The sequence below is a fragment of the Delphinapterus leucas genome, chromosome 8, assembly GCF_059928025.1.
Source record: "Delphinapterus leucas isolate spDelLeu-1000000601 "Yukka" chromosome 8, BTC_Dleu_Yukka2, whole genome shotgun sequence".
Taxonomy (NCBI): domain Eukaryota; kingdom Metazoa; phylum Chordata; class Mammalia; order Artiodactyla; family Monodontidae; genus Delphinapterus; species Delphinapterus leucas.
In genome coordinates, this window is record NC_143136.1 from 92,279,157 (window position 1) to 92,302,067 (window position 22,911).

Below are 22,911 nucleotides of genomic sequence, written 5' to 3' on the forward strand. Positions count from 1 at the left end.
AAATACAGACATGGAAACAAGTGCATTATACCAGCACATGGATGACTAGATAATGCAGGATAGCAACAAAACAAAAGACACAAGTTCCCCAGTCTTAAGGAACTTACATCACCATCATCAACATCAAAATTGCTGCCATGTGTCCTATTCTCATTTAATCCTATGAGTTGGGTGCCAATATTACCTCATTTTACAAAGGAGAAAACTGCAGCACAACGAAGTTTAAAGTGCATCTAATACGACTTGTACAGCGAAGATCGGATGCGAACCAAGGAAGTCTAACTTGAGGTGCCATGTTCTTAACCACTAAAGGGTACACCACCTGGACATTAAAAAAGCATTACTGTCTTTGACACTGGAAACTCAAGACGTAACTCCAGGAGGTTCGACGCAGGAGCAAAGGATCCCACCAAATAAAGTTGCCTAGCAATTCCCAGCAGTAGTTCGCCTTCGGCCTTCCTATTACCATGACACTGCTGGCCAGCAGGCCCCTTAGAGATGAAAGTTAAAGGAGCTCCCTCGGCCTTAAATTATTAAGACTGACAAATAATTAATCATTAGCTCCATGGTTTCTAGGAATTTACAGAAAGACCTATTTTGAATATGCCACATTTTATCTACTCAAGTGTCTAATAACTTCACCTCTTACATATTTTTCCCTTCCATGGAAGTGATATACACATCTGGGAATCATGACAAAATTAGCCACTGGCAGTAAAAAGGGGGATAACAGTAAAACAAGCAAAACAAGGGTGGCCATGAGCTGATGGTAATTTTTACTTGGTGATGGCTGCGTAAGAGTGCATTCTATTAATCAGTAATATTTTATATTAGCATTATATTAATTTATGTAGATGTCTGACATTTGTATTATTAAATGTTGAAAATATAAAGTGAGCTCCTTTAAAGGTAGCTTGAGAGAAATCTTGGAAAATCAGTACTGATTTGTGACTTTAAAGTAAAAACATTAAATGTGATAGTTGTGAGATCAATGGCCAAGATAATTAATTTCCAATATTACCCAGGCAAACAATTATCAATGATAATTGATAAATGTATTTGAAGATACCCTGAAAGGATAAAGCACTAAATGAGCGTGCCTCATCCCTGCGCACGTGTAAGAGTCACTTATGGTGAGTTTTAATACTGCAAAGTTCCCTTCAACGTGAAGAGATTCTAACGTAGGATGAGGTGAGGCATCTGTGTATTGAAAAAACCCCATGGGGCTACCTCTACAATGAACAAACTGTAGCTATTATTAGGCAAACGGTATTGAGTAGTTATGCAGGTATTTGCGTTACAGGCTGAAGGAAGAATAGAGAAATTAGTAAGAACATCACCAAAGAATGGTTCTTGATCATTTGGCTAATTTTTTGCTGGGACTTAAAATTTGGAGAGTCCACAGGAGCGCCACAGCCTTGATAGCTATTTGATTTTCTTCGAAGAATGTGGGACCACCATTCATCCTTTAAGGAGAGACTCAGATGAACAGGAATAAGAAGACAGGAAGCAAGGCTAGCCACTAGCTAGAGATTGTTCATGGCTTGAGAATACTTTTAAGTTGTAAGGATTTTTAGATCATGAACACAGCCAGAAGCAAATAAAACCTCATAGAACTCACCCATTACTAACACACAAATCACTCCTGGTACACTCTGCCCCTGGGAAACCACCTTGGCTTTCTGAGAGGTTTAGAATGGATTTGGTTTGGGATTCACATAATCAAGTGATTCCCTGGTCATACCAAAAACCTATTAAATCGTAATACCTTGGAGTAGGCCCCATGCATTGGGATATTGAAGAAATCTCTAGGTGATTCCATTGTGCAGCCAAATTTAGGGACTAGGAGTATAAGCTCTTCTCCACTTTGATGACTCAACCTGAAACCACAGGTGCAAAAGAGTTCCCCCATCCTCATTAGTGGAGGTTGCCACCTACTCAGGCCCATCCTTCTCTTGATCTCTCAGTTTAGGTTAAGCCACTTCACTCCACCCCACACCCCAATCTACCTGTGTCCCCACCTGTTGGTCTGTCCCTAGTCCACTCTTTTCACTTTATAACTTTGACCATGTCATTGCCTTGCTAAAAAATGCCTAACCCCACCTCTACCTGGAGCTTTGTAATCAACATACAGGTTATCACCTTGGAGCTTGTAGAAAGGTCTAATTCCAGGTCCAGGTATACTGAATTAGAACTTACATTTTAATTAGATCCCCCAGGGACTTGTAAAAGCATTTCATTTTGACCAGTACTGCTTTAAAACACTATTTCCCAAAGTATCTTTTGAAGGATGTTCCCGAGAACAGAGAATCTACTGCCTGGATTCAAAACCACACTCTTCTCTCTCTTCACAGGACATCTGTCCATTCAAAAACTATTAATTGAGTGACAACTATACCTTTTACTATGCTGGGTTTAGAGGATCTAGTGGTGAAGATGACAGAAGTGGTCCCTGCACTTGTGGACGTACACTGTAGCAAAGGCAACTCTAGCAAAGGCAACAGGATGCTATGGGATGACCTAGTCAGTAAAGTGCATGGGGAGGGTCTACTGCTGTCTAGGAGATGAACACAACGTTCCTGGGGAAAGGCTGCTATAGCAGGTCCCTGCTGATCTAGAGGTCAGAGGACCAAGAAGGAAGCGCAGCTGAACACAGCTCCAGCACCACACAGGGCAGGTGCAAAGGCTTGGAACGACGATAGAATTGCCTGCCCCATGCCTACCCCACACAAGGTACTGAGGGCTCTAAGTACTTTCCTTATATGTAGGTGTGGTTATTAACCCTGTTTCACAGATGAGGAAACTGAGGCACAGAGAGATTAAGTAATGCAGCCACTGTCACAGAGCTAACCTTGGGACTCAAAATCCTGGCCATCTGGCTCCAGCACCTCTGTTCTTAGCCATCATACTCTACCATGCTTGAGCCGGGAAGAATATGATGCATTCAAGAAGCTGAAAAACAGGCTGTATGCCCAGAGTTCAAGTAGCACTTGTTCATGGGTCTATGATCCTTTTTTATCTTAAGGGAGGAAATACATCACCATTCAGCTTCTTACAACACAAATGTTTGGAAACATCCCATAGTTACTGAGTCAGAATATCTAGTCATGGAGTTGAAAATCTGCATTTTAATAATGCTTCCAGGTGATTCAGAATCAATAAAGTTTGAGAACCATAGATTTAGCGGTACCATTTCCTCCTATAATCTCCTCCCTAACATCATCTCCCCTAATTAACCCATAGTTATTTAAAAAAATATTGGTCCCAAAGTATAAACTAAACACGAGGGTAAACAGTATTGAAGCGGAAAGCTGGAAGAAACCTGAAAACTGAATCAATGCTCCTCCCGGTTGCTGGCTGCCAGGCTGTGAAAAGAATTATCTAGGCTTAAACAATTGGAGGTAAAAAGAGACCACAGAGGCTTAAAACTATTTTCATTACAATGCTAACCATTTAAATAACTAGTTGAATCCCTGGAAGTTGTAGTAAAATCTAAAATTGCTGGAAGAGCAATTATTTCACATGCCCTATGATTCCTCCATCCTTAGGCAGCACTAGGAGAAGATGCTCATGCAGCAGAGAGAATTTTCTCGAATATAGCATGCATGCAATAGCAGTAGCTGAAGTAATCTCTGGCCACTGGGGCACATGGGCTCAAAAGAACTAATATGCCTCCTTAAGTGTCAGGGGACCCTGACAGCTCTAACACCAATATCTGGCTGACAGTAGGGTATTCTTTTTAATTCAGTCTTTTCCTTTCTTAAAACCATTTAACAGAAGAATTATGTTAAGCTCTTATGAGGACGAAACTAAAAGAAATAGCTGAACTTCAATAAACCTCCATCATCATAGATTATTTTATCTTCTTGCATTTTCCCAATGTTTATCTTTAAGAGCTTGAATGTTTTGCAGGTACATTACTATTAAAATTTCAAAAGCCAACCTGCTAGATGTTGCCTTTCAAATGGTTCAGAATAGAGATCACAGCTTTTCTGTCCTACTCTGTCTGGAAATGACATTCCCCTGGCTACTCTACAAACCCTGTTTATCCATATCAATCACTTTGAATTTTCATTTAAGAAAATAAGTTTTGGAGCGCCTCTGGAAGAGATTGCTATCTCCACCCCTCAAAAGATCAGATAAATATTCCACTGTATTTTCAAAGCTCTTTTGTATTCCACACATTTAGTTCTGATTCTCTCCATAAGCAAAGTTTACTGGATGCTACTCGGTTAACACTGACAAAGGACAGTTGAAATGGCAGTTAGAAAACCTTATGCAGGTGCCCCATCACTGAAGTACAAGATACCGATGATGACCATCTCCAAGAGCTGTCATAACCCCCTTGACAATCACTGAGAGGCGGTTTGAAGTGGCAGGCAGATCTGTGTCAATATTGGCTATATTGTCATGCCACCGCCACGAAGATGTGGGAGTCAAAGAGCAACTGGGGGATCCTAGATGCACAGGGCCGGAATTTTCCGAGGAAAAGTGTTAGTAATCTCAATCTTTGTGGCAGGTTGTCTCTTCACAGAACTGCATGCTTCCCTCTCCCTTCTTGCAGGAGGCTAGTGCAGAGATACAGTGAGAGCCAGGCCGTGCTTGAGAGGACGTGACAGCCAAGACAAGGCCAGGGAGGTGTGGATGAGACTCATTTTACTCTGAGCACTAGGGTCAATATTCTTCCATCCTTCCTTTTCCTGGATGTGCCTTTTCTTGCTATGACAGTGGTATGATCCATAGGACCAAGGCTAGGGTGTCAGACTAGGGGAAATGGACCAAGTTATGAAGTTTAGGTCTTAGGCCAGAACGGAACTTTGGGACTAGGAGGTTTTGGATCTCCACATGGACTAGCTCCATCACGGGACTGAAATAAGTGTAGGGGAAAAGACCTGTTCTAAGAAAGGCAATAATTTTACAAAGGTTCTCCTGTGTGTTTATTAGGACTTAGCTATTAAGTATCCTGAATCACAGCACTCCAAATACACCCAGATGTATAAAGCATCACCGTTAAGAGTAAAGAAATAGAAATCATATACTGCCAATGTCTGTACCTGTTCAACACTTTTTAATGTATTGGCCCCTATTCTTCTATAGGCTTATATTTATCAGTGATGTGCGTATAGTGTTTAAGGCCCTACATTCTAATGAAGATACCTGGAGTCAGGCTTAAGCACACAGGAGCCACAAAGGAACTGTGATGGTATTCATGCTTTATAAGGAACCACGTTTGAATGGCTGTTCAAAATGCCACAACAGGGTTAATAGAAGATGAGGACCCCTACAACGCACACCTGTAAAATAATGGCATGTAATATGTTTTCCCTGCCAAATCTTAATGGATCTGGAAATCCAAGACTTCATTTACAAATGTTACAAACTTTGCTCCCAGGGTGACATGCAAATGGAAAGGAAGGGAGCCCCCATACCACCATCTCTCGCTTATTTAGCAGTGGGAGAGGCATTCAGGAGATCAGGAAGGAAAGAAAACACTAAGAAAATAGCGTCCACCTACCTGGTTGGCACAGCCTTGGGCAGGGCGTCCACTCACTGAAGGCGGTCACAAGACAGTCTTTTTTGCACGGGAGCAGGCAAGGGCGTACTGTTTCTGGCCGAGTAGATTCCGGACATCTGCCAATGTGAAGAGACCAGATCAATATTTCCTGGAGAAGGTAAGTGGTTTAGCCTAGAACCATAGGATTTCAGAACTGAAAACACTGAGACCCTGTTGTTCCTTTTACAGACGTGGGAAGAAAGACCCAGGAGGAGAAGCTACTTGCCCAAGGGCTCAGAGCCAGAGGCAGAGCACAAAACAGACTTCATCTCTCTTGATCCAGAGACCAAAATATTTTTCACTAGACCAGGAAAGGAATAACAATCGCTGAAACCAATGAAAGACAAATCCTAAGTGAATTTCTCCCCATTGCATGAATTCAAATAACACTTGATTTTTTTCAGAGTGGACAAATCTGATATATTTTTTGAAAAGTGTTTTATCCAGGGTAATACATCAATTCAGTGATATTGTACAAGGCAACATGTGGATATACTGGGAAACAAAAAACAGTGAAGACCCCTGAAAATAATATACATATTTGATAATTAACATGATTTTAGAATATTGAAGTAATCAGCAGGTGTCTTTTTAGAACATGTAAATTGATGAGTTAGAATAAGCAAGACATGAGAATAGTATGTTTGTTTGCAAATAACAAACACACTAACAAGCGAAACATTTCAATTCTGATATTTTGCTGATAATGTAATATTCAGACTTGGGAGGAACGTAGTCAGTGGATTCATAATCACTTGGAAGAACTAAAGTCTCAGAAAATGGCAAGCAAGTTTTTTTTTTTTTTTTTTTTTTGCGGTATGCGGGCCTCTCACTGCTGTGGTCTCTCCCATTGCGGAGCATAGGCTCCGGACGCGCAGGCTCAGCGGCCATGGCTCACGGGCCCAGCCGCTCCGCGGCACGTGGGATCTTCCCGGATTGGGGCACGAACCCGCGTCCCCTGCATCTGCAGGCAGACTCCCAACCACTGCGCCACCAGGGAAGCCCAAGTTTTTGTTTTTATTTGCATGCTTATCTGCTTATTTTTATGAGTGCAGGGGGCTAAAATCCACATTTATTATCTTATAAAACACTGATATGCTAAGAGGAAAAACAGGAAAGCACTCTGCAACTTATATTTGCATTTTAAAATTCTTTTTCCTATAAATTTCTTATAAAGCACAGAGATGCAGTGTGTATAAAGCCTGAGAGCATGAACTTTGGTATTGGACAGTCAGTGGTGAGTGAAGTGCTTTTCCCACATTCTTTCATTTATTCCTAAGGACAGCAGTGAAAGGCATTATAGTCTTCATTTTCAGATGATGAACTGAGGTGCTGAAAGAATAAGTAATGGATCCAAAGTCACATGGATTAAGTAAATTAAATTATTAGTAATTTAATAAAGTATTGATTATCAATAAATTAATTAGTGGCATTATTATTAATCATCCTTAATACACACAAAAAACTGTCTATCAAATAGATCAATGAACCTAAAAATAGAAAGAAAAAAGAGTGTCTTTCGAGGAAATAGCATTATTTAAACAAGATATTCTAGTAAGGAAAATTTATGTCATACTTTAGTAGAACTAGCAAAAAACACTAAACTCATTCCCAAGTCCTGTTTTCGTACCCTGAAAGCTCCTAAAATTAAATTAAACTGCTATTTATTCTATCTCCTCTCCAATCTCTCCTGGTGTCTAGCTGGAAATGAAAGTACAACGTGAGGAATGTCATTTTCCTGTGTGCTCAGCGGGGCAGCAGGGCTTGGGGGTGCAGGGAGCCAGCTAGGACACACTCACTCAGACATCCACAAATAGCTCAGAGATGCTTGCGGTGCTGGTTTGGTTTCAGGCTTTCTGGGAGAGTGGCTTTTTCTGCAGGGACTTTGTTCACTTCAATTAGCAGTAGGTGTTAATCTCTTTTTTTAAAAATATTTTAGATATATCTTTATTGAGGTAGAATTGATACAGAAAGAACTGCACCTATTTGCATAATTTGATGAGTTTGGACATATGCAAACACCTGTGATACCATCTCCACAATCAAGGTAATAGACATATCCAACACCTCCCAAAGTGTTCTTGTGTCTCTTGGTTTTTATTTTTATTTTTGTGTGTGTGTGGTGTTAAACTCTTTTGGGGAACTGATATTGCCTACTTTTCAATTTATACTTTATTAACAGCACTCACAATAAATATTAACTGGGCACAATGTCAACTCTTCGTGACATGGTGCCCTTTCTCTATCTGTGTTCTTCTTCTAGGTCCACAAGTGAGAAACGGTATCATACCCTCAATGGCAAAGGTCAAGCTCAGGTTACACTGCTTTTATAGAGACCATGAACTGAGGGCTTTCCTGAAATGTGATCCCTGGTCTGATAGGTGCCAAATATTCTCTTAGGAGTGAAACTGTCTTTTTGTTCATTTCTTTTCCCAATAATGTTGACCTTTTCATTAGAGGTTCAACTTCCTCCTCCCTTCTATTTACATGCTGTCTACCTCTCCCAGGATCATCACATTTCTTTTTTTGTTGTTGTTGATTCAATTAAAATATACTTGCATGCAACCTTTCAAAATTACATTTATTTTTGTATATAGTCCTATCTATACTCTTGAGATAATGTACATACCAATAAAAGATAAATTAAAAAATGAGAATCAGAACTGTAGGGTTAAAATTGGTTTGAAAAGTCATTTACCCCAACCTCTCATCTGAGTTTTCTTTTTTTTTTTAATTTTTGAATTTTATTTAATTTATTTTTTTATACAGCAGGTTCTTATTAGTCATCAATTTTATACACATCAGTGTATACATGTCAATCCCAATCACCCAATTCATCACATTACCATCCCCATCCCCCGCCTCTTTCTCCCCTTGGTGTCCATACGTTTGTTCTCTACATCTGTGTCTCAACTTCTGCCCTGCAAACCAGTTCATCTGTACCATTTTTCTAGGTTCCACATACATGAGTTAATATATGATGTTTGTTTCTCTCTTTCTGACTTACTTCACTCTGTATGAGAGTCTCTAGATCCATCCACATCTCAACAAATGACCCAATTTTGTTTCTTTTAATGGCTGAGTAATATTCCATTGTATATATGTACCACAACTTCTCTATCCATTCGTTGGTCAATGGACATTTAGGTTGCTTCCATGTCCTGGCTATTGTAAATAGTGCTGCAGTGAACATTGGGGTGCATGTGTCTTTTTGAATTATGGTTTTCTTTGGGTATATGCCCAGTAGTGGGATTGCTGGATCATATGGTAATTCTATTTTTAGTTTTTTAAGGAACCTCCATACTGTTCTCCATAGTGGCTGTATCAATTTCCATTCCCACAAACAGTGCAAGAGGGTTCCCTTTTCTCCACACCCTCTCCAGCATTTGTTGTTTGTAGATTTTCTGATGATGCCCATTCTAACTGGTGTGAGGTGATGCCTCATTGTTGTCCCAGAGGTCTCTTAGGCTATCTTCATTTCTTTTCATTCTTTTATCTTTATTCTGTTCCGCAGCAGTGAATTCCACCATTCTGTCTTCCAGGTCACTTATCCATTCTTCTGCCTCAGTTATTCTGCTATTGATTCCTTTTAGTGTAGTTTTCATTTCAGTTATTGTATTGTTCATCTCTGTTTGTTTGTTCTTTAATTCTTCTAGGTCTTTGCTAAACATTTCTTGCATCTTCTCCATCTTTGCCTCCATTGTTTTTCCGAGGTCCTGGATCATCTTCACTACCATTATTCTGAATTCTTTTTCTGGAAGGTTGCCTATCTCCACTTCATTTAGTTGTTTTTCTGGGGTTTTATCTTGTTCCTTCATCTGGTACATAGCCCTCTGCCTTTTCATCTTGTCTATCTTTCTGTGAATGTGGTTTTTGTTCCACAGGCTGCAGCATTGTAGTTCTTGCTTCTGCTGTCTGCTCTCTGGTGGATGAGGCTATCTAAGAGGCTTGTGGAAGTTTCCTGATGGGGTGGGTAGAGCTGGCTGTCGCTCTGGTGGGCAGAGCTCAGTAAAACTTTAATTCCCTTGACTGCTGATGGGTGGGGCTGGGCTCCCTCCCTGTTGGGTGTTTGGCCTGAGGCGACCCAACACTGGAGTCTACCCGGGCTCTTTGGTGTGGCTAATGGCAGACTCTGGGAGGGCTCACGCCAAGGAGTACTTCCCAGAACTTCTGCTGCCAGTGTCCTTGTCCTCACGGTGAGACAGAGCCACCCCCCGCCTCTGCAGGAGACCCTCCAACACTGGCAGGTAGGTCTGGTTCAGTCTCCTATGGGGTCACTGCTCCTTCCCCTGGGTCCCGATGCACACACTACTTTGTGTGTGCCCTCCAAGAGTGGAGTCTCTGTTTCCCCCAGCCCTGTCGAAGTCCTGCAATCAAATCCCACTAGCCTTCAAAGTCTGATTCTCTACGAATTCCTCCTCCCGTTGCCGGACCCCCAGGCTGGGAAGCCTGATGTGGGGCTCAGAACCTTCACTCCAGTGGGTGGACTTCTGTGGTATAAATGTTCTCCAGTCTGTGAGTCACCCACCCAGCAGTTATGGGATTTGATTTTATTGTGATTGCGCACCTCCTACCATCTCATTGTGGCTTCTCCTTTGTCTTTGGATGTGGGGTGTCTCTTTTGGTGAGTTCCAGTGTCTTCCTGTCGATGACTGTCCAGCAGCTAGTTGTGATTCTGGTGTTCTCGCAAGAGGGAGTGAGAGCACACGTCCTTCTACTCCGCCATCTTGGTTCGGATTATTACATTTCTAATTTTCCTAAATTTACTCTTAATCTCCAAAACTACTCTCCTTGACTATTAGCAACTTATGTGTCCTCCACTTCTAAACACTACAATGTTTATTTTATGTATTGTTTATTGTCACTGACTAAAAAGAAAAACCTTTTGATATCTTCTGCGTTGCTGGTTTTCTGTGTGTGTGTTTGTGCGTGTGTGCATGCACATGGGCATGCGTTATACATACACTAATTTTGAATGCCTTGATGGTAGAATTCCATCTCATACCATATCTTAAAAATACCAGATCTTAATGCTGTGTAAGTATCTAGTAACAGTAAGTGAATGATTGACAAGTATTCTATGCTGTGGAGGCTGAAGACAAATCTCTGGGAATATTAGGCAAATTTATCCAGCCATTTTCAAAACAAAATTGAAGCCTTAAAAAGCAGGGTAACATATGGATTCATGTTTTAGTGAGTAAACACAGTATGGCTTCTTGCCTTTTGTCATAATTTATTCTTCCTGCTCTCGTGCAACACTCTGATTCTAGATTGGCAACACTCTTGTTAAAAGGGTGAATACACTTCATTTCAACACATATATTTTCCTGGACTTGCACTGGAGTATTTCATAATGACTGCCTCTTGGTCACGCTGTAGGTTTTAGTTCCTGTGCTGAAATGCATCAAACTGAGCTACAAAGATCTGCCATTTCTCAGTTATGTGTCCATAATCATGAGGCAGACACTGTGCTCCATCTCCGGGAGCAGTCCTCCAACCCAGGGACTGAGGGATCATCTCAACCTGCCAACTTTTTAAACATTAAATGTGTAAACGGAGCTCGCCATTACTATATCTCACCAAATGCCCAGTGTTTTCCCATGAAAGGCAGAAAGTGTTTTACATGACCTTTGGATGGCTTTGAGTTGTGTGATTTAAATCTTTATTATTATTTTTTGCACACTACAACTGAAAAAATGCACATTGGGTAGTGAAACAAAACCAAACAAAATCCCCCAAATATCCCAACAAGCTCTCACTTCTGTTTGAGTTGTGCCCTAGCTAGTCCTCATTTTCTGATATGATTCAGTTCTATTACTCATGCTATGGTAACATTCTCACCTATACAATTACGTGGAAACCAGAACACCAACCCTGGGAAGCAAGAACTTGCAAGGAATTCTGTGCATCCCCGTGCAGTGGGTTTAGAGATAAAACATATTACGATAGCCCATCCAATCCATGGAGACATGCTTCTTTTTTCTACTGTGAAGGCCGCTCTTTCTTTAGGATATTTTCTTTTTCTTTCCTCTTTCTATTGCCATTACCCTCACCCCAAGGATTTCACAAATGGAGGGACATTTTTTCCACTGCAATAGCTTTCACATAAAAAAGAGCAAAAGCATATTATTCTGAAAGGGCAAGGCAAAGGATACTTTCTCTTGCTGATAATCTCACTATTTCACTATGTGCTTCACTGGACACTGGGTATTATTTTCTTAGCTCAATTAATCTCATTAACCTCAAGAATTTTAATTAACTTTACTTAAGTCAATGCAGGCTCCTCTTGTTTAGCAGGATCGTTTGGAGACATACAGTAAGAATTAAAACTAGGTTGTTAAGTCTCCAGCCTCATTAAAAGTGCAAAAAGTAATCAACAATGTCTTTCTCTCTCTGTGTGTGTGTGTGTGTGTGTGTGTGTTAGGGAAAACATCTGTGCAATTCATTTTTCTATGTTGGAAAACTGAGTAAAACTGGAGGTTATTCACTGTAATAATATTTTAGTCTTACTTATGTAGATTATCAAATAAAAGCATATGCATTTGTGAATTATGCTTTAAACTATCAACTTTTGGCCCTGTGGTTTTTCTGGTCACAAAATATCATTAAGTTAACATCTGTTAATATTTTAGTCTTACTTATGTAGATTATCAAATAAAAGCATATGCATTTGTGAATTATGCTTTAAACTATCAACTTTTGGCCCTGTGGTTTTTCTGGTCACAAAATATCATTAGGTTAACATCTGTATAAGCTGATGGGCTCAGAGACTTTAATAAAAAATTGTCATTCAATATAATCGTGAGGTTAGACGAGGAGGTACAGGGCTATTTGAACACATAATCCATCCCCTCATGTCCAAATAGCCTTTCAAGTGTGATGATAATGTATTTGGTAGTTGTCAGTCTCAATTCTAATGCTTCTTTACTAACAAAAAAACCAAATTAGAGTCATATCAAGTGGAATTTTCCTGTTGTGGTTCAGAGGTAAAAGTTTTGTGGAAGGGAGAAGATCAGACTTCAGGAATGCTAAATTTTCTCATCACTCTAAAGAATAATAATTTGCTGCGTTTCACATAGCATTTATTCCTATACCTAAGCTATATTTATTTCTATTTGTATATTCAAGCTAATATTTCATGCATCTTTTTTTAAGCAGTTGAAAATTTACATCATAAAAATAACATTATCAGGGCTGCAGTACTTTTCAAGATAAAAGGAGCTCTCTTGTCTGCAGGGTATCTTTATAAGCCTTTTAGGATTGTACCATAACCCCATGAATTAGATTATCACCTGATCCAAGTGATACGCAAACATTAATGTCCATGTTTGGCTATATCGGCCCATTGACCCAATCGGTCCACATGGTATTGTGGATACCAGGTAAGTTGAAACACACAAGTGATATAAACTGATGCTCCAAAAATATCACAAGCAATTTAGAGTTGGATGCTAAAGCAGAAATAACGTTTATGAGTTAATAAGAGCAGAAGGTCATACATATGATCTGTTCATTACTCTTCAAGGTAGTCCCCTTTGCCAAACTTTATCGTGGTAGATAAAATACTTTTTCTTAAAGCAAAGGATAAACGTCAGCTTCTCAAACTTCTGCAATTCATATCCATTCCCCGTCAAACCCTTTTACTTTCCTACACACAGGTCTAATTAATTCATGACTTCTAAAAATGTTTATGGACAATAGCTACATGTCAGATACTGTTCTAAAATCTGCAGTGGCAACAATGAAGACTATCCAGCCCCAGCCCTCTGGAAGCCACATTTAGGAGGAGAAAAAGAGGAAGTCTTACTGACTGTGCTTCACTTCAAGTCATAGTCATCTTCCCTTGCATTTTCATAGCCACCTGCTCATCAAATGCTCCAAAACCGGCAGTATCTAGCCAGTCTGCCCTATATCTTGCCGTTAGCAGTTCATTTCCTTAACTGAGCTTCTATGACTTTCCTTACACACAGCTGAAGTGGCTTCCATAGCAGTGTGGATAAGGCCCAGAGCCCATCATCATGGGGCCCCCAAGATGAAATTAATCAGGTGTTTGAGTTGCCCATGACAGCAACACAAATTGGACTGAATTAGGCAGAAGAGCAAATGTAGTTGCCTATGTTGCCAGGAAAGGCAGGAGTGTACTTAGGGGGGCTGGGACCAGGGCTTGATGCTGCCAGCATTTGTTCTGCTTCAGCTTCTGAGCATCAGCTTTACTCTCTCCCCCTGCTTTTTCCACCAGGCATGACCGTGGCTATGGCAACCGTCCATCCATATACTTAGAACATCATGAATAGAAAGAAGAGAGGGTTTCATTTTCCCAACTTAAAGATTCCGGGAAACAGCTCTAAGTTGCCTAGCTTGTGACACTAGACCAAAGCTTGCACCAGCCCATCCTGTTGACCCATCACTACCGTGGCTGGAGTAGGGGTCTTTCATCACTTGAAGGGAACTATTTCAAACATGGCCACTTGGAAATCTCTACGGACAGGCCAGTTACCCAGTCTCTGTATATGACTTAGGTGCCTTACATTTTCTTTTTCATGAGCCTTCCTGCAGGGACTTGAGGAAGAGTTATGTCTTCTCATTTGGTCTATGTGGGAGAAGAAACTCCCACAGCTGAGCTCTCCAGTCAATTACTCTTTTTCCTCTATCTCTTGCAGTTGTTCCTGGCCCTTTTTGATATCTATATCCTAGTCCTCATGTCCAAATTCTCCTACAGTTTTTAAAAAATTTACATCTCCATGTGCAGAGTATAGCAGGTATGAGATTGTAAACCTACTTGAGGACATGGATTAGTCTATTCAAAATATCTATATGGATTTATCGCTCACTGCAGACAAGGTCCATGAGATCTAAAGAACAGTATAACACGGCCCCATATTTTCAAAGTGCATGACCTACCTTCTTGTGGACCTAGTCTTTATGTGATTGAAAAAGAGCCCAAAATATTGATATCAGCTCTAGAAAGTTTGATTACTCAAGCAGATTCAATATTTGTGGGCATTATATTTACTGTTCTCCATTAATTAATGCATACATACCAAAAAAGTATCTACCTTTGGTTGAGGCACATTTTTTAGTCTTTAAGAGTCAAATAAAACAAAACAAAAATCTCTTACTCTAGCACAGACTGAGACATATTCAGTGCATGAAAAATGCTTCTGACTAAAAATACTCAACTATGCAATAGTCCTATGCACTTTCAATTAATTATTGATAATACCTTTTTGTCATCACTTGTCCCACATGACTCTTGACACAGAAGACCCTCCGCATCTGAATGCCCACACCACACGTAGCTTCTCCATTCCAGCCAATGGTTGCATTAAGGGCAGTTACCAATGTGTCTTCAGAACAGGGGCCCCAAGCTGATGTCTCCCAGTAGAGTTGCATACAGGAATGGTCATTGCACGAACGATACTCTTGGAGGGCCTGACTAGGGGGGCATGGTTTTCCACCTGCAAAAATCAAAATAAAAAAGAATACAGAGTTGTTGCTGTTATTACCATGTTGCTGTTGCTGTTGTTACTGCCATTCTTATTTTTTGTTGTTTTCACTGTTTTAATGGTCTAGAAAGACAGCATTTTGATACAATCTTCCAAAGGCCTGGGCCACCGCACCCCACTTCTGACGCTATGGTCATGGTTCTTTTATCCTGAGGACAATACATTACACCCTTCTCTCCTCAATAACAGGCAACGGTATGCCAATTAGATTTAAAAAATCAATTAATTCTACTGCTCACCTCTGTGTCATGTATCTCTGAGATAAACTCCAAAGAAATCTGCTTTTATTTTAATATGATTATGCCTACATAAATTAGTCAGTTAGATATAATAGCCCATGACCTTGAAATGATATAAGATCAAACACAAATACTCACACACACACATTACCTACATATGGTCTCTCTTTCCTAAGACAGTATTATGTTTCTCAGAGAACCACTTTAAGACATCCATCCTCCCTCAAGCAGTGCATTTTACTGCAGTTTGAGAAATCCAGAAATCTCTCTTAAAGTTTGGCAGGAGAGAGCCCATCCTTAAGCTCTGAAATAATATCTGACAATGTGTTATACACTGGCAGGGAGACCAGACAAATGTGCAGCCTTATACTCTTGGGTGAGTCAGACAATCAGATTTCATTACTATCTTTTCTTTCACAATTTTATATCCATGTCAAAACTGGTATTTATCTAAAGTATTGATTTTTTTCCTACTCTCCCACACCACAATGTTTTATTCAGTGGGCCAAATGCTCGGGAAGACTTGTGACCTTAGTTTTGTTATTCTTGTTATTTTTTTCCCCATTATATTGACTTTTTTCTCCTTCCAGAAATATAACAGACAAGAGGGGGAGGCCACTGCACTTTAAGAATATGAAAATTTTCATTCCTCTTGACCCTGGCCCCATTTCTTAGGACCACAGACAGAATCTTGTCTAAAAAGGAGTCCCTCAAAGCCAGTGGCCATATTGCTCTGCTGTCCCAGCTCAGCTGTTGGCAGATGAAGTCAAGGGAGGGCCTGAAAGAAATGAAATGACGTATGTGTCTGGGGACAGAGACCATTGCTTTAAATGACAGGAACAGCTGCTCCTCTAATTTGTTCTGAAGTCACCTGTTTATATCCCCATAGCACATTTTAGCTTCCTGAAAGCCGTTTTCACAGCCTTCATCTTTTTCCCTCTCACCACATGCCAGACTGACAGAGCAGGAAATGAGGACATACAGATCAGGTAGTCTACCAATGTTAGTGGCAGCTCCCAGTCAAGAAGCCATGTCTCTTGATTCCTAATTTAGAACTCGTTTTACCAGACATATTCCAATTTTGTTCCCAACTGCATGAGCAATCTGAAGCTGGATGTGTATCAACCAAGCCTTGTTTCCTTCCCTAAAAAGGTATAATGAAAACTGACATCCACCTGATTGCCATGGCCTGTACATAGTATGGGCTAAAACAAGTCATATACATATGGGAAGCCAGCATAGATAAACTAGAGGATTAGAGAGAAAAGGCATGCATGGAAAGCAAACTGTTCATTTGGATTTAGGGAACAGAAACCTTTCCTATTACTCACCTTCTCCAGCCAACGCCAGGATAGTCCTTGACCTGGTCTGTTTCCCATCGGAGTTTTTATTTGAACAAGACTGGGAGCAAGATGACCACTCTGTCCACTCGCTTACCACACAATCCATCCGGCAGGGAATTTCACACACCATCTCTTCAGGAGGAGGAGATGCTGGGCAGAGAGTCCCTGATACATCTTCTCCTGTAGTCAACCAGAGCAAGACAGATGTCGATTAATGTAAAATCGAGGCAAATCCCAGGAACATTTAGGTTCCTCTATTACTTCAGTTTAGCTTAGAAGACTTCACCTGGTGTCTCTAAACCAATAATGTGCAAAAAACTGATTATTTTTTTCAGCCGTTCATAATATTTATTTCAAGAAAAACTGTCAGGAGATAATTTGGCATTTAGAAAGGTAGATACAGCATCAAAACTGTGATTTGTCATCCTTCCCAGGGACGAGTGAGCTTCCTTCAGGAACAATTTAGCCATGGATGGCTGGAGACAGACAGGATTGACATGCTATGGACACCATGTGTAACAGGTACATGTATTTCTGCAAAATGGGAGTCAGAGGAATCTTTTGGCCTGAAAACCACAATTTATGTTGAGCAATCTATTCAGCAGCCCCTCGCAAATTATCAGTCTAATTTTTTATTGGGTGCTTTCACCTCCAAATATGTAACCTTAAGCGAGATTATCACACAGTGATACTTTTATTCTGTTTGTGCACAGTGGTAAATGTGCACAATAGAAATGAATCTGTGGCTAAAATTATATAATGTGTTGAGATAAAAGTTGAAAGCAAGTCCAAAATTTTCCCTAATCTATTCCCTCTTTGATGATGTGATGATTTAGTCCAGCCAAAATACACACACACACACACACACACACACACACACACACACGTATATATGATAATGGGGGATGGAGTTTTACAATTATCAATAACAGACAAGACTAAGGGGATCATTTCTAAGTTGCTTTTCCATATCTCAAATGATTACAATGAATTTTTTCTAAGCTCTCTTTTAGGTTACTTATTCACCATTTTTAGAATTCAAATATTCTTCTTTATAGATAACAATTCAACTCTTACTATGCCCCCCCCCATTCACAGTCACCTCATAAATACAGAAGACATGAAGAATAGTAAAACCATTTATGGTTTGAAGCAACAACATGGAATGTGGAATGGCAACTCTAGGAGACAGGTAGTTTTGTCTTTGTGACTTATGCCCATGGAATTCTCCTGTCAATCTGTCTGACACAAAAAATAACTAATATTTATGCAGTATCTTCCTTGTGCCAGGCACTGTCCTTATAAGATGCTCTTACAGACAGGGTTGACCCATCTTCTTTTATAGATGAGAAGTCAGTGGCTCTGGAAGGAAAACTTGCTCAGGGTCACACAGGCCTGAGCTGGGAAGCAAATGAAAACTTTCTGACTCCAAAAATTCTGGTTTCCCCATTAGACATATTATATCTAATTCCAAGAGAAGGATATTCCTTTTCAGAGGAAGTAAATAAAACAAGCTGACAGTGAGCAAGACTGCCTGGAGGAGAAGCTAGTGCCCTCCTAAGATCTGCGTTCATATTTGTAAATGAGGCCAGGCTCATTGCCCTTGAGGTACAAATAAAACTTTTCAAGCATATTATGAGAAGTAATGGAGATTCTAGTAGATAATCGAGCTGAAAGACCAGTTCCAATCACTCTCTTTTCAGTCTCAATCTATTTTCAGGTTGAGTCCACACTGTATATAGTACATGCAAACATGCACACGGATGTGCATGGACGCACGCGTGCGTGCGCGTGCGCGCACACACACACACACACACCCAATACAGCTTAGGGGGAGTGCTTTCCCAAGTACAGAAGTAGGCAGGTCAAACTAAACATACAAGCTACATCTAATCAAAATTCAATTTCCACATCTGTGAATATTATGAGGATAATTTTTTATAGAAAAACACTTTAAAGCAGTGTCTTGCAAAGAACATTTTGATGAATAAGAGATATTCGAAGAGCTCTTACTTTAAACAGTGGGGGGGGAAACTGAGACGTCCTAGATTAAAATAGTAAAATCGGTCTCACCACTGGAGAGTAGTGTGTGTTGAAAATGCCAATTGCCATGTAAACTTCCTTCGATGGAAATGGTATGTAGTATTTTTCAGTCTTATTTGACTAAACGCCATCCTTTTTTAGGGAGCACCTCTCCCAGGAATGGTATTTTTACTAACAAGTTTTGAGAAAACCCTGCCTTCAAGAGTTACAAAATTATCAACTACTATTTGATGAGCATATACCATGTCCAAGTCATATAATGGGATAAATATATAAGTGAAGATACTACAATTTACCCCCCTAGAACTCATGATTAATAAGAGAGATGAGCTATAAATACATAAAGATAAAACCTAGTCCAAAAGTAAATGTCAGGTTGCAAATGTGTGTTTTCAATAAAGAAGTGCTGTAGTGATTTAGGGAAGAGAAGGACCTCTGGGGAACTAGTCTGAGAACAGAAGGCTTTCAACAAGGAGAAAGAGACAGGGTGAGAATTGGTGGCAATCAGGGAGGGCATGCCAGTCAATGCAACTGTCAACAAAGGTATAATGATGGGAAAATACAAGGTATGTGGAAGACAGTTAATCCTGAAGCTGCCTGAGGAGAAGAGGAAGCCCATGTTGGAAGAGTTGTTTGACATCAAATTCTGAATAACTTAGACTGACACACCAATTTTGTTCTATTTCCGCCTTCCTTCAATTCTCAAATGCTCAGGTTTCCCGTGACCTAAATTTAACTTCCTCCCCAGTCATCCATCATTCAGCACCCTTAGTATTCACTTCTGGTGCTGGGATGCTTTTTAAGACCTAAGCTTTCCCATAAACTGATATATCCATTTCCACAGTGCAGTGAAATGTCAATACTCCCACCAACACTTTGATAGCTTGTCGATATGGACTAATTTGGAAATGTGAGCAATCAGATAAGTTATTCTTTAGCGAAGCCAAGCTAATAGTCATGGGCAGGCTCTTCAATTCTTGTGTGAGCTATTTTATAAGAAATCTTGCCAAAGAAAAGCTGCACGATGGGATCCTAGTCACAGGTGGCCTAGCCAGACACAGTTAAGTATCTGAAGGTGAAGCCCAGCACCACTTATCCTCTGGAGCATATCACTTACCTTCTTTGAATCTCAGTTATCTCATCTGCAATAATGAAATAATAACACTTACTTTTCAAAGACAGTCTAAGGATTAGAAATCACTTATACAACAAACACAGCAGGGTGTCCGACAACAGAGGGGGGACTCAATATAGAGGAACGTTTAAAACCTTTTAAAAAATGTTGTTTGGGGCTTCCCTGGTGGCACAGTGGTTAAGAATCCGCCTGCCAATGCAGGGGACACGGGTTCGGGCCCTGGTCCGGGAAGATCCCACATGCCACGGAGCAACTAAGCCCGTGCGCCACAACTACTGAGCCTGCGCTCTAGAGCCTGCAAGCCACAACTACTGAGCCTGCGTGCTGCAACTACCGAAGCCTGCGTACCTAGAGCCCGTGCTCCACAACAAGAGAAGCCACTGCAATGAGAAGGCTGTGCACCGCAACGAAGAGCAGCCCCACTCGCCGCGACAGAGAAAGCCCACGGGCAGCAATGAAGGCCCAACACAGAGAAAGAAAGGAAGGAAGGCAGGAAGGAAGGCAGGAAGGAAGGCAGGAAGGAAGGAGGGAAGGAAGGAAGGAAGGAAGGAAGGAAGGAAGGAAGGAAGGAAGGAAGGAAGGAAGGAAAGAAAAAAAAGTTGTTTGCAAAGATGTACACCGCCAAAACCCAATGGCATTCTTGATCTAAAAAATCTAGATACTTATGCCATAACCATGGAAAGCACTTGCTTTACTGTGCATATATGGGTACAAATAACCACCAACAACTTCACAGACGAGTTCACATGATATATAAAGACTGCTTATAATTATCCAGATCACTTTATTTATCTGTGGTCTCATCTAAACCATTTAAGAGCCAAAAATAAAGCACTTGAGCCTGAATAACCTCATCTGCCCATCTACACTGGTAATAATGATCTTCCTATTGCACAGGGAGAACTCATTTCAAAAGAAGAGCATTTATACTTTCTTGTTTTCATTTTCATGGATGGATCAATGAGACCAACTGAAATCTCAGGCAAGTGTGGAAAATAAAGCAGCATGTGGGACAGAAACTTAGTCATTAAAAGTGATTTTCACAAGCTCTTAAAATCTAATATTACAAAAAATTGAGTATATTTAAGAGGGAAATTGAATTCATTTTTCAAGGAGACTCTAAAATTACTCCAGTTCTCGTCACACTCCCTGGGATCAATAATGACAAACTCCACATTCTCTCCTCATAGAGTAGACTTATTTAAACCAGTTGTGATTCTGAAAATATGGGATATGGTGCCACTCCAACCTTGTCACTCACGATTTTTTAATAATTTAATATGGTGAAATCCACATTACATAAAATTAAACATTTTATTTATTATTATTATTTTTTTTGGCCACGAGGCATACGGGATCTTAGTTCCCCGACCAGATATCGAACCCGTGCCCCCTGCAGTGGAAGTGCGGAGTCCTAACCACTGGACCGTCAGGGAAGTCCAAAGTTAACCATTTTAGAGTAAACGCTTCAGCGGCATTTAGGAAATTACGATGTTTTGGCAACTACCACCTCTATTTAGTTTCAAAACGTTTCATTACTCCGAAGTAAAACCCTTTACCCATTAAGCAGTTTCTCCCCATTACTTCCTCCCTCAGACCCTGGCAGCCACCAACTACTGTTCTATCTCTACAGATTTATCTATTCTGAATAGTTTATGTCAGTGGAATCATATAAGTTGTGACTTTTTGCATCTGGGTTCTTTCACTTCGCATAATATTCTGGAGGCTCATGCAGGTTGTAGTATATATCACTACTTCGTTCCATTTTATGATGGAATAATGTTCCGTTGTATATATATACCAAGATTTGTTTATCCATTCATCCAAGCTCATACTTGTTTGAGTCTCTGAGTTCAGTTATTTTCAGTATATACCTAGGGATGGAATTCCAGGGTCACATTCATCACTCAGTTTTGTTTGTCTGTGATTCTGGAGACCTTGGAATAGATGACCAGACTGGGGCCTGGCCCTAGTTCATACTACTGTCCTCATGCTTGGCAATTCCTGGCTAAAGACAACAGTTCTTAGATGACAGAAAGATAGATTCTTTTCTTTTTTTTAAAGTATAGTTTATTTACAATGTTGTGGAAGTTTCAGGTACAGCAAAGTGATTCAATTATTTATATATACATATATATATATATATATATATATATATATATTCTTTTCCAGATGCTTTTCCATTATAGGTTATTACAAGATATTGAATCTAGCTCCCTGTGCTATACAGTAGGTCCTTGTTATCTATTTTATATATAGTAGTGCGTATCTGTTAATACCAAACTCCTAATTTATCCCTCCCCCTGCCTTTTCCCTTTTGGTAACCATAAGTGTGTTTTCTATGTCTGTGAGCCTATTTCTGTTTTGTAAATAAGCTCATTCATATCATTTTCTTTTAGATTCCAAATATAACTGATATCATATGACGTCTGTCTTTCTCTGTCTGACTTACTTCACTTAGTATGATAATCTCTAGGTCCACCTGAGAGAAACCTTCTTGAACATATGAATAAACTCAGGATTCCCTAAAAAATGCTTCTTTTTCTGGTTCAAATGTATACGGTACTTAAAGTATAAATAGCTCATGACAGACTCTCTTTGGCTACTGGTCAAGCAACCATGTAAATTTAACACTAATGTAGCTTTCAGATTTTGGGCTTTCCACATCAACTAATGTTTAAACCATACCTATGCTATATACTATATCCTGTGGCTTTCTTTGTTTTATAATCCTAAGGAACTAGAATTTAATATTATGAGCTACCATCTCTCTTTTGTAGTGATAGAAAAAACAGCTATAATTCTTAGTTTTCTAACCTATACTGTAAGTGTCCAAAATTAGAAAAGTTGTAGACAAAATAGAAAGAGAAACCCAGATATCCACAAATCTACAGTCATATTTTTAAAGTAGACCAGCATTTTATCATTATACACACTTCAAACTACCTTATCTTTCAAAAATAATGCAATTTGGGTACTTTGTCGATATTTCTCTTGTGTGTTATTACACTCTCTATGGAAAATAATGAAGCAGTTATCAGAAATACATGTCATAAAATTGTATGTCCTATTTAAATCTCAGAAAAGAATG

General features: G+C 39.9%; 1 protein-coding gene across 1 annotated transcript in view; it reads right to left on the reverse strand.

Annotated features, from left to right (window-relative positions):
* Positions 1–22,911, reverse strand: part of THSD7B (thrombospondin type 1 domain containing 7B) — a 758,467-nt gene that overhangs the window by 390,206 nt on the left and 345,350 nt on the right. Inside the window, exons 7-9 of the mRNA XM_022569631.3 lie at positions 16,631–16,822; positions 14,778–15,012; positions 5,516–5,631 (exon numbers count right to left, since the gene is read on the reverse strand). Of these exons, the coding sequence (XP_022425339.2) occupies positions 5,516–5,631; positions 14,778–15,012; positions 16,631–16,822 (543 nt within the window). The remainder of the gene's footprint in view (positions 1–5,515; positions 5,632–14,777; positions 15,013–16,630; positions 16,823–22,911) is intronic.